A 12,258-nucleotide genomic window follows, 5' to 3' on the forward strand; every position below is an offset into this window, starting at 1 on the left:
ATTATTTCATTTTAGAAGCAATCCCATTAAAAGTACAAAAGTATGATAATGTAGTGTATTATGTTTTTAATTGAATAATATTTTTTTTATTAATAAAGAATCATTAATAGGATACAGCTCGCGTATTATACCTTTCCTTGAATTCGACGTTCCATTGGTGGCATTGGAAAAAAGCACATGGATTAATAAAGTATCGTTCGTGTCGAGCAGGCAAGAAGCTCTGCTGTCGGACGAGCAAGCCCAGGAGATAGTGGCCATGCTCTCTCCGCACGCGTTGCCGCACGACAACGGCGTCTCGCTCAACGACAGCTACCAGTCTGTGCTCTCCTACGAGAGGTAACACTCCTTTCGTTTATAAGTCTAAACATCACACTAAATAAATTCATTTGATAGTAAGATTTTAAATTACTTGTTCACGAGTTCTCGTGAACAAGACATTCGTAGATAATGTCGAAATATCGAGCTCCACCAAATAAAAATAAAAAACATGGTAAATATCCCGTTTTAGATACTGTTAGTAATATCATTTGATAGTGTTAGAAATGTTATTAGAGTCGTAATAATAACCTTTACTAATCTTAAGTTGGCCGATTGTTTGGTCGTGATCGGTAACATTCCCGGAATATATATACAAATTAATATAGAATTGTATTTTCTTACAGCATGCAGTCAGTGGATGAGAGCTACGAGTTTGTGTCTCTGGAGGCAGACACGGGTGCGGGCGGAGACGCGCGGCCGCTCGAGCCGGAGCCCGAGCCCGAGCGCGAGCCCGAGCCCGAGCCCGAACCCGAGCCGCAGCCCGAGCCCGAACCCGCCACTGTCTTTGAGCACTATCCGCCGCGAGCATTGCGCGAGCTCGCTGAGGAGAACGGCATCCATTACTTCGAAGACGGACACTTTTATACAGAGGTATGCTTTCAATAATTACTTCAAATAATCGGACTTCTAAAATATATTAGTATTTTTTAACTAGACTAGACATATTATACACACAAGCAAAACCTATGAAAGTAATTAATAAAAACTACCAGTCAGAATTTATCATATCATTTGAAATTATAGATAGAAAATAATGGAAGAACAAATATAAACAATACAATAAAATTATCTATTTTATTTTTAGGTCGCCGGTCTTCCACCAATCGAAGAAGACGACGATGACGACTACTACCCACCGGTATTCGTCAAGAGAAACACTAGAGTTAAATTCAGGTACTTATGATTATTTGGAACTACCTATAGTCTTCGTTACATACGTATATATTGTGCATTATTATTTACAGATTTAAAAAAATCACACATCATTTGGACTAATTTGTCCTCAGTGGCTGAAATTATAAATGTATACTAAAATTAATTATTCCCTCACTGTGTCCGCAGCACGGACCCCATGCGCGTGTTCTCGACGCACTCGGTGCGCGAGTACGACCGGCGCAACGAGGACGTGGATCCCGTGGCCGCCTCCGCCGAGTACGAGCTGGAGAAGCGCGTCGAGAAGATGCACGTCTTCCCGGTGGACCTCATCAAGGGAGCAGACGGACTCGGACTCTCCATTATCGGTTAGTCTGATCGTTGAATGACATTGCCTCGTGACATATCTCCTCTTTCTCATCTTTGAGTTGTGGCATGTGTGCCAGTTTGAAGGGTGAATGAGCCAGTGTAACTACAGGCACATGGGACATAACATCTTAGTTCCCAAGGTTGGCGGCGCATTAGCCATGTTAGGAATGGTTAATATTTCTTACAGCGTCATTGTCTTTGCGGTTGTGACCACTTACCATCAGATGGCATTTGCTCGTCCGCCAAACTATAATATAAAAAAAAAAATTTTTTTAATCCATCCCAATAACTGGAAAAAAATGATATTTATATTCGGAGATTTTGATTAACATTCTGAGAAAATATATATGTATCTCTTATCATATATGTCTTTTACCATTCGATTGGTATCTGACTTTACATAACACAAATAGTATGATTTAAAAACAAACTTTATTTTATTTCTGTCATATAAAGTCTATATTAGCATATTCATCTCACGATATATTTCAAGTTAACAATTTAAAGTCAAAGCTCAAATTATCACTATATATTATGTTCCGTACATGTTTCCGTTATAGTAATAAATTTCTGGTATAATTTTTCTATCAGGCATGGGAGTGGGAGCAGACGCTGGACTTGAAAAATTGGGCATCTTCGTGAAGACGATCACAGAGAGCGGGGCGGCCGCGCGCGACGGACGCATACAGGTCAACGACCAGATCATAGAGGTGGACGGGAAGAGTCTCGTGAGTACCATATACTCTTTTACAATCACGTTCTAGCAGAATGCGACCACCATTCTGAACGGAAATTGCCAAATGCACAGACAGGTGTACTTCTCTACCCAACTAAATTTTCATTGAAGGACTATTTACGCCGCCGAGCGAATCCATAATTATAGTATGGATTATTTAGCATCTCGACATCGCATCATTTCCATTTTAGTGCTTTTTCAGCTAAATTTAAAATAAATTATAGCCAGTGTTAATTTCAAAAATATATATAATCTATTGTTAAAGACGCGAGATGAACTATTTTTTAAATAGGTCACTAGTTTTATTCATATTTTTTAGGTGGGCGTAACACAAGCTTACGCGGCGTCTGTCCTTCGAAACACTTCGGGTCCCGTTAAGTTCCTCATCGGACGAGAGAAGGATCCCGAGAACAGCGAAGTGGCTCATCTCATACGACAGTCACTTGCCGCGGACAAAGAGAGGGAAGAAAGGTGATTATCACGTTGGTCGCAATTATATATTCACTCGGGGCTCTTTAATGATACATACACCCCCTATTTTTTAAGATTTATTTAAAAACATAAGCAGCATATATATATATACGATAGACAAACAAGCACACAAAACTTTCCTTACCTCTAGTAATATTAGGATAGTTATAAAATGATGATTTAAACTTGGCATCGAGTAGATCTGCTCGCGAGCGACAGCGACGTCAGCAGACGGAGGAGGAGAGCAGCCCGCCCGCCGTCGACGCGCGACATCCCGATATCACCGAGCTGCGCGCGCTGCTCAACGAGGTTAGTATTAACATGATAACTGTCTTATTACGACGATAATTTAGATCAAGTAAATAGTTTAACTGATTTAATTTTGATCTTCACCACTATCTTAAACGCAAGATTCAAAACCTGTAAGCTTTATTATTATTAATACCCTATATGAAATCTTAGGTAGTGGGTATGGAAGCGGGTGGCGGCAGCAGCACCGAGATCAGCTCCCGTGTACGCGACTGGTGCGCGACGCGCGCGCCGCAAGACAGCCTGCGCCGCGCCATCGCCTCCGCCGCCGACACCGCGCAGCGAGCGCACCGCAAGTACGAAAAGGTGCGAGGCCTGGCCTTACTCTCAGCCTACTTGTTTTGGAAGTCATTCCATACCAACATAACATAGATCTAGATTTAATTTTTTTCTTTTTATAATTTTATTTACACTATCATTCAACCATCAATTATAGTGTGAAAATGTAATAAAATTATATAATTATTCCATAAAATTTTAATCGTACTTCGTGAACCGTTATTCAGGATCATCCGTATTGACTGCTCAATGAAGTTCCTAAATATTATAAAATGTATCATTAATTGAAGTCCTTAATTGGCCATAATGATAATGGATGAAAGTGACGTGCATATCCGGTACGCAGGCGAGACGCGCGCTCCGCGAGTGGCGCCGCACGCGCGCCATGGTGCGCGCGCGCGAGGAGTGGTGGAGCGGCGCGCTGCGGGACGCGCACCGCGAGTACGCCGCCGCGCTGTCCGCGCTGCACGACCGCGTCGCGCGCCTCGAGGTGCTGCTGCTGGTGAGTTGCCGTCGCCGCTCGCTGCCACGACACTGGCTGGGTGGTGAACTCGATTATTGTAACATCTGTCGAATTAAATTTATTTCAGGAGACTCAAAAGAAAGCGGGTCTGCCAGTTATGCTGCCTCACGAACCGTCGGCTCGGCGTGAAACGCCGCCGCTCCCACGCCGGCCAGATCCAGATCCACTACTAATTAATGGTGATTATGCGCTAGATCTCTGCACTTCGGTGCAATAACATCATATTGTATGATATCTGAACATCATATGTATGTTTACATTATTATGAAACAATTTTCGCTTCCAGATCCTTGGAGTTCCGATAGCGACCTATCCGATCTATCTCCAGTAGAAGATGAGTACGCAAAAGTCGACAAGTCAGATAAAAAGCAACGCGAGGCGCCTGACATCGGAGACGTTACGGCGATCACAGCAAGCGACGTCAAACCACAAGCCATCGTCACTACGAGCTCTGTAACTTCGTATGCTAATGTTGTCTCAACTACTTCATACGCTAACGTGACCACTTCGTCGTACGTTAACGTGACTACGAGTAACATCTCGTCGACAGCGGCCGTCACCCCACCGTCGAATTCTATAAGCCATATTACCGCTACAACGGTTGCGCCCGCTCCAGCTATTGTAACGGATACTTTGTAAGTACTGAATATTTGACAAAATGTTGTTTAAATTAAATGTTGTTATAATATCATTGAAGTTTTTTTAAACCCTTGGATCGTAAAAAATATATGTTAAGGTCGATCGCTACGAGCTGGAATGGATATTTCGATTTTTTATGCCGAATTCATCCGCTTGCCTCTCACGCGGAATTCATCTGCTGCCCGACATTATCCGGAATATAATATGAGATCACCGACAGGAGCGGAACAAACGCAACGGGAGCGGGTGGCGGGACAGGCGGGACAGGCGGCGGCGCGGGCGGTGAGGCGGTGACGTCCCGCGAGCTGGACGCGGCCGTCCCGCGCGGCGCGCTGCTGGACACGTCGGCGCACCGCGCGCGCACGGACCTGGCGCGCCACCGCCACCACGCGCCGCTCTCGCACTCCACGCACTCGCCGCACTCGCTCAGCAACGCGAGCTCCGTATGTACACACCCGTATACGTGTCGACTCATAGTAATACTTTGGTTGACCGCTTTATTGTACAAATTGAATTTGAATGAACCTTTTTTGGCATTAGTGTAAATATTATATATTAATGCTCGTTTACCAATTATTATTTTATTTGTTTGACTAATCTAGTTATTTATCATACGCAAAAATACTTAATGCTACTCTAAAAGTCTACAAAGACAGACTTATCCCAAAGTTGACCACTTTCAATAAAATTTAAAATACTGAGTTATATCAATGTAGTCTTTCGATTACGAATTTTAATTGAGGACTATGATAATTATAAATATATTTCATCCAAATACCCGATTGATTCTGTTGTGTGTTAGCGAATTTCAATTTACTTGACACTAATCCAATTTAATTCAAAATTACATAATGAATAGATTTATTTTATAAACAGAAAAAAGAAACTCTTGAAGAACGTGTTAACTAATCACTTTATTTTCTTTACTTCAAATCGCCGAAACCCTGGGCGCCATGGTGATTTAAAGGCAGACGTAACTCATCACGTAAACAATAGAATATTATTATTTAGCTATTTCAATATTAGAGCTTATAGTTCAGTATTCAGTTAATCGTCATATTATAAGCCATAGTTTTATACACAGCATAGTTCATAAAAAAAAAATATATTGCACTTAATTAGTGTACCATCGAGAGTGTATTAATTTATTATCACTAACTTCTACGTAGCTTTTTTTTAAATACAACATTAAATTAGTTTGATTCAATTTTCATTTCTAATTCTTCTCTGATACATTGTAAACACAGAACATGGCTATTTCACCAACTCATTAGGCATTAGGATCTGTATTTATATAATTTATGACATGATATGTTTCATAATAATTAATAATGTTTGGTTTCTTACGATGATTATAAAGTATAAAAAAATATTTCTATAATAATAATAATGGTCGGCTTTTTCTACTTTACTTCAATAGAATATATTTGAACGTGAAATAACATTAAGTACAAATAAAGTAGAAATATTATGCGTTCAAGCTTAAAAGACGCGTAGTAGCGTTATTATAAACGAAGGATAATGTCATAATTAAAGCCGAATGTTGCCTTAAATGAAACATTACTTTTATAGGTATTACAATTTTTTTTTACAATTAATACCTATCAACACTAATAATAAAATGTACCATTTTCAGTACGACGGCTTAGATGACTCATACAACGACTCTGCAGACGAATCGCTGAGTGAATCCACGTCGGGTGCCCCCACACACACCTCCCACCACACTGTTAGTACAACATGACGTTCTAGACATATTATTCATCATATAAACTAGAGTTCAAAATCCATTAGGCGGAGAAAAGATATATTAAATATAAATATATAACATAAATTCAGGACAAATGATTAATTTTGACATGACTTGTACCGACCTCCTGGTTTATAAAACAATTTATTAATGTGCTTTTAAAATTGAATTATATTTTAGTAAATTTCAAGTTTCCTTACTCGATGTCATGAGATATAACGGAAATATTAAGATACTCATTTCATACTTAACACTGTTAACTCTAATGTGATATTATAACTTAATTGTTTTTTTAACGTGTTAATGTATAAATTCCTGTTTTAACTTAACAGCTCGATTGATACTTACAAAGTAATGACGTAAATAACAATTCACTGAGGAAAGTGTTCTTAAAATTATTGAAAATAGAACGATAATTTTTGTATTTCCATGCTTGCTGTGGTTGATTTACGGTTTTACTAACACTTCTTCAATCAATTATTTGACATATTAAATGATTTATTATATGTATGTATTTTTAAATGTAGAATATGGTTTATGTACGTAATTCTCAGCGCGAGCGTCAGAGTTGCGGCAGCTCGATCGGCAGCGCCACCGACGACGCGGTGTACGCGCGCGACCCGCGCCTGCACCCGCTGTCAGGTACGCCCCGCCCGCCGCGCACGCTGTCCGCTAGCTTTGTGTTTGACGCTTCGTTCACTGATTACTCTCGTGTCACACATCACACGTGTTTGTCTTATGTTATATGTTTAATGTTATGCTCGTGATTAATTGACAAGTAACCTAGTATCGGCTTATAATTGTCACTGTGTTAAATGGGTAGATTAAGTTTTTAAGATTTATATTTATCATACGTGAAAACGAAAATCATCAAAAAAATATCATACGTTTTTTTAAAATATAATAAAAGATGTAATCTTGAGTGTACACAAAACGTATCTAATTGGGTCTAAAATATTATGTGAAAAAATATACAATGAATTGTAATATGATTTAGAATTCACCAATATCGTGTTAGCAAAAGTTTGCCAAACGTCATGATAAGATATGATAACGATATTTGAATCTCGCTAAGGAGATACGTCGTCATAAAAACATTACAAGGAGAGCTATAATATTTCATAACAAGTGGTGCAAAGTATCCGATAAGCACGTCGGTACGTGTCGGTGGGGAGTGACCGTGAGTGCGTGGGCAGGTCCGCCCGCGTCGCTGGCGGAGCAGCTGAAGCAGGTGCTGGCGGAGCGCGAGCGGCGCCTGGCGGCCGGCAGCTCGCCGCAGCCCGACGCCGTGCAGCTCACCAACGACCTCGTGGACGAGATCCGCCAGGCCGTCAGCGAGGCCAACGCCAGAGGTGAGCCGCCGACGACGAACGGACGATAGTGCTCCCGTACTCTGATCGTTTATTCATTCGAAGGAATAAAGGGTTCGATCGCGATTCAAACAAAAAACCGACAACTTTTGATCCGGGAAACTCTAAAAGACGATATACTCGTGTCTCGATATAGTATATCGAGCTCGGTGAGATTGTTAAAAGCCGTTTACGTTGTGCGTCCATTTATACAAAACACTTTTTAGTCGGGTTTCGATAAAATGGTATTATACATCTGATAGATGGGGAATCAAATGGTTACGAATTAGACTAAAGTCAAATACAACATTAAATTAGTTTGATTCGTATTTTTAAATGGTACCTTTACTTGTTATTTTTACTGTTCAGATTTACTGTTTAGTTAAATTATTTAATTAAATTTACAAATATTTTGAAGATTAGTAAATTTAACGATTGCAATCATTGCATAATATATAAAAAAGATCGTAGGCGTTTACAAGCCCGATAAGTGTACAAATTATTGCTCGATTTTGTCTTCTTTGTTCAGTCTTTTATTAATCTTAATGTTGATCTTGATTACGATCAACATATATTAATTATTTTGAAGTTATATTTATTTGCTTATCTACTGGATAAATATAATTATATTTATTTTTCTTATTAACTAGTTAGTAATGGTACATGTTTGCTCTTGCTGTAACTAATGTTTCCTATTTGTAGTCGATTATACATATGATATGTAGTTGGTTCTATTTCCTAGAAAAAAATATTGTTTAATGTTAATCACTACAAATTTCGTATTTGGTGTTGGTGGCATAATAACTTCTATCTCGCTTATTCATTAACATTTTGTTCTGCTTTTGTGATAGCTTTAAATTCGTAATTTAGAAAAATATGTGACACAGTCATCTTTTGTTTTTTACTAATTATTTTGAAATACATAAAATCTTCGATTTAAATGTTACAACCTCGATAGTGGGTTGATTCATGGTAAAGCGAAGTGTCGCACGATCGGACACTAAGATCGGTTTCGCGTGGCCGGCATGACGTCACACCACGTGTAACCACGTGTAACGACGTGTCGGCGCGGGGTGATGCGGTGCTGTGGTTGTAGTGAAGAAAGCTCCGGCTTGTGTAGTCGGCGGCGAGGTGCCGTGGCAGCCGCTGTCGGCGTGCGCGTCCGAGGCCAGCCTGTCGCCCGCGCACGCGCCGCACGCCGCCGCGCCCGCGCTCGCCGCGCCGCCGCACCCCGTCAACCTCTGGACCAAGCAGCAGGTGACAGATGTACTTCCGTTGATGATGCCGGTCGATCACTAGAAACTTTATTTCTTTACTTAGTCGCCAATCGCAGGGCCCAGTCGATTGACTCCCGTTAACCGATGATCTTCTAGAAACTCATAAGTGAGATATTTTTAATTACGATCCTGTGGGAATTCAACTTTTTAGTATAAGTGGTACTAAAACGTGTGCTATCGCTCGTCAGGTATGGCAGTGGGTGTCGGGCCTGGGCGAGGGGCTGGAGCGATATGCGGGCGCGTTCGCGACGCGCGGCGTGGACGGCGCGCTGCTGCTGTCGCTCAGCTCGGCCGACCTCAAGCTGCTGGGCCTGCCGGGCGACGAGCGCCGCCGCATGAAGCGCCGTCTCAAGGACCTGCGCGCCAAACACGAGAAGCACCTCAAGGCGGTCAAGAAGGCTGAAAAGAAGGCCCGCAAGAAGTAGTGCGCCAGCCCCCTCTCCCTCCCGCGAAGCGCGCCCGCCCGCCAAAGAGAGCCTCGGTTCACGTAAAGGACACGTCCGTCGTCTAGTCTTTAGGTTTTTAAATTTTGTCTTTCGCTACTTCTGCGTCTCTTGCCTCTTTTATTTATGTAATTGACTCGTTCTTATGACAGCTACGTTTCTTCCTTTCATGCGTGTCCGCTTTATGTGAACCGTCTCCCCATCGAATGTATTACTGTTTACCACTGATCGTAAATTAGGTATGTAGGGCCATACTTAAAATATTATGGTATGTGAACTTAAAGAAAATAGGGTTTCTTTTGTGTTTTGTATTGAAGTGAAATGAAAAGGTGTTATACGATATGAGTTTAGATGTATGTATGTAGTATCGTATGATTATTCAAAAAGTCGATAGTCAGATATCCATTTTGGACGATACTGATGTTGCGATTAACGAATTTGCCAGATGTTGGACTATAAATTATAGTAATATTTAAGTGCGATACTGGACTATTTTATTTCGTTCATTATAAATACTGAATTATACTCAGTATGTTTGTGGGTAAAGCTGCCTGATAGCATAGAGTGCCATCTGACGTAGCTTTTAGTCAGTAGAGACGATCTTAGACGATAGCTTCGAGCGAAGAATCGAATCGTGTTGGTCGAAACATAGATTAAATTTAATTAACAAATATGAAATAGATCGATCCAATTGACGATATAATAACTACTACCAAAGTGAAATAAATACAATTAATATATTTTCAATGCTACAATTCTTCGTTGTTCCTACATTTTATATTAAATGTCTATAATTCTGAGTTTAGTGTGTGTTGATGGATTGTCTGAAAATACTGGCTCAATCTAGTCATAAGATCAATTTGTAAGCTATTCGGACTTATGAACTACTACTAAAACTTTTTTCTCCGGAATTTTTCAATTTTTAGGATAAATTGTAACTTCGAAGTGTAATAATTTAGGATCTATGTATTAATAAAATGATAACATTGCGATAGTCGTCTTAAGTCAATATTCAGAATTTTACAAGTTGATTTTGGTAATGGCATTTATTTATAAATTATACTGCACAAAATGTACTTAGGTGAATAATTATTCGTATATATCCCATGTATTTGTGTATTAAAATATTAGTATCGAGTATTCACTATTGTGTGATCTCATGATGTAAGAGGATATCCACATCTTTTACAGCAATAATAATTACAGTATTTATTAGACGAGCTGCCTACATCCCAGTTCCTGTTATAACAATCTAAATGATTTATATTACATTCCAATGACTTTCTCTCAATATAGTTATTTCATTGTGTGTTAAATGATTTTAGACAAGCTTTATAGTTTTCTTAGGCGACATTACTAGGATTTTCTAAGTGTTAATCTGTCTTTGTATCCTTAGACGAGTTTGGTTCTGTAGCTACATTTACCGTGTATATATAGTCTCGAAGTGGACTGACTGGAGACTAATGCATGTTTGTTGTGTTCGTATGACTGAATATACATCATTCATTTAGATTATTTATTTCGATTAAGATTTAACAATTAATATAAGTAGAACTCCATTAACTATTGCCAAAATTGATGAGTACTTTTTTTTATATTTGTTGATTTTTTTAATTTACTTTCATTTAAATTATTTTAATATTTATTTTGGGACCAAATTAATTTATTATAACCTTACAATTTATTGTTTATGTATTTTGGGTGTGTTCAGAAGAAAGAATTTTATTTATAAATAAATAAAGAAACCAAAGTCTATATCACACTGTTTTTTATTATATCCCGTATATAAAAAATAAAATATAAAAACAAAATATATATATTAAAATATATATTTATATATATATATATATATATATATATATATATATATATATTCCGAAGAAAGACCACTGAAAAAATACAGAAGATAAAAATAAATCAAATTGCACAGAAATATCGAAAATCACCGTCTCTAATTTGAAGGTTATTATGTAAAACACCTAACTCTGGTTATTAATTTTGCATAAAAATAAACAAACGGGGAATAACTCAAAATGTACTTTAACTGAGAAGTATTTATAAGCACAACTGAATTTTTTAACACAATTTAATTTAAATTACCACCCTTTCTGAATGTACGTTTTACCGAAAAGCACCAGTAAGAAACTCATTAGTTACATTTTTCTAAATATTTTTATAGGAATATATTTAATAGGAATATTTATTTAATATATTATAATTATAGTTTATCCTACCTAAAAAGTATTTTTTATCATCAATAAATCTTTAATCGAGAATATGTCTATTAATTACCGTTTTTTTTAATATGTTTTTTAAATTGATTAATTGGTATTGCTACCTACATAAGAACATATTAAAGAAATTTTATTACCGCCTTGACCAAGATATGATGAAATACTATACAGAGACAAAAACCACAACCATAGATATTGTTGTTGTATGAAATATAAACCATTCCTTACATGGTCAATACGCCACCAACTTTGGGAGCTGAGATCATGCCTTATTCCTTTGATTGTGGAAGATAATCTAATGTAATGTATGTTATTGTCTCTTGCCAGATGTTCAGAATTATTGGAGTAATTTAACGTGTGCCTACTTAATATTGTTACAAAAATATTTTGTGACGGCACTGTAAGTGTGCCATTTTTGTTACAAACATAACGATGGGAATCTTACTTAGCTTATTCGTAGAAAACGAAGATATTATGAAAAATACTTATCGAGCATATTTACTGTCAGGTGACTAACATTGCCGATGCCATATATTAAGGCGATATCATTTCGCCTTTCAATGAAGTCTTGAATGAAAAAACAAAAAAATACTTGTAAAATTTTGCCACACCCAAATGCTATTGCGTACGGGCCGCACTAACTACGCTACTCACTACAGTTATGCGCTCGAAGCTACTTTAAATTTAA

The 12,258-nt window shown here is 38.3% G+C and overlaps 1 protein-coding gene across 10 annotated transcripts in view; it reads left to right on the plus strand.

Moving 5' to 3' along the window:
• The window catches only part of Spn (Spinophilin), a 30,327-nt gene extending 19,231 nt beyond the window's left edge, over positions 1-11,096 (plus strand). For 6 of the 10 annotated variants that reach the window (XM_026631182.2, XM_026631184.2, XM_064217357.1 and 3 more), the window contains 18 exons: positions 211-336; positions 663-909; positions 1,124-1,212; positions 1,381-1,559; positions 2,152-2,288; positions 2,616-2,767; positions 2,968-3,076; positions 3,230-3,382; positions 3,702-3,857; positions 3,946-4,057; positions 4,165-4,513; positions 4,738-4,960; positions 5,485-5,502; positions 6,154-6,246; positions 6,822-6,909; positions 7,464-7,619; positions 8,713-8,873; positions 9,082-11,096. In XM_026631182.2, coding sequence (XP_026486967.2) covers positions 211-336; positions 663-909; positions 1,124-1,212; positions 1,381-1,559; positions 2,152-2,288; positions 2,616-2,767; positions 2,968-3,076; positions 3,230-3,382; positions 3,702-3,857; positions 3,946-4,057; positions 4,165-4,513; positions 4,738-4,960; positions 5,485-5,502; positions 6,154-6,246; positions 6,822-6,909; positions 7,464-7,619; positions 8,713-8,873; positions 9,082-9,318 — 2,785 coding nt within the window. In that variant the 3' untranslated portion in view covers positions 9,319-11,096. The remainder of the gene's footprint in view (positions 1-210; positions 337-662; positions 910-1,123; positions 1,213-1,380; positions 1,560-2,151; positions 2,289-2,615; positions 2,768-2,967; positions 3,077-3,229; positions 3,383-3,701; positions 3,858-3,945; positions 4,058-4,164; positions 4,514-4,737; positions 4,961-5,484; positions 5,503-6,153; positions 6,247-6,821; positions 6,910-7,463; positions 7,620-8,712; positions 8,874-9,081) is intronic. The other 4 variants (XM_026631185.2, XM_026631187.2, XM_064217358.1 and 1 more) reach the window with 4 other exon arrangements.
• Positions 11,097-12,258: the final 1,162 nt, after the last annotated feature.

The sequence above is a fragment of the Vanessa tameamea genome, chromosome 16 (assembly GCF_037043105.1).
Source record: "Vanessa tameamea isolate UH-Manoa-2023 chromosome 16, ilVanTame1 primary haplotype, whole genome shotgun sequence".
Taxonomy (NCBI): Eukaryota; Metazoa; Arthropoda; class Insecta; order Lepidoptera; family Nymphalidae; genus Vanessa; species Vanessa tameamea.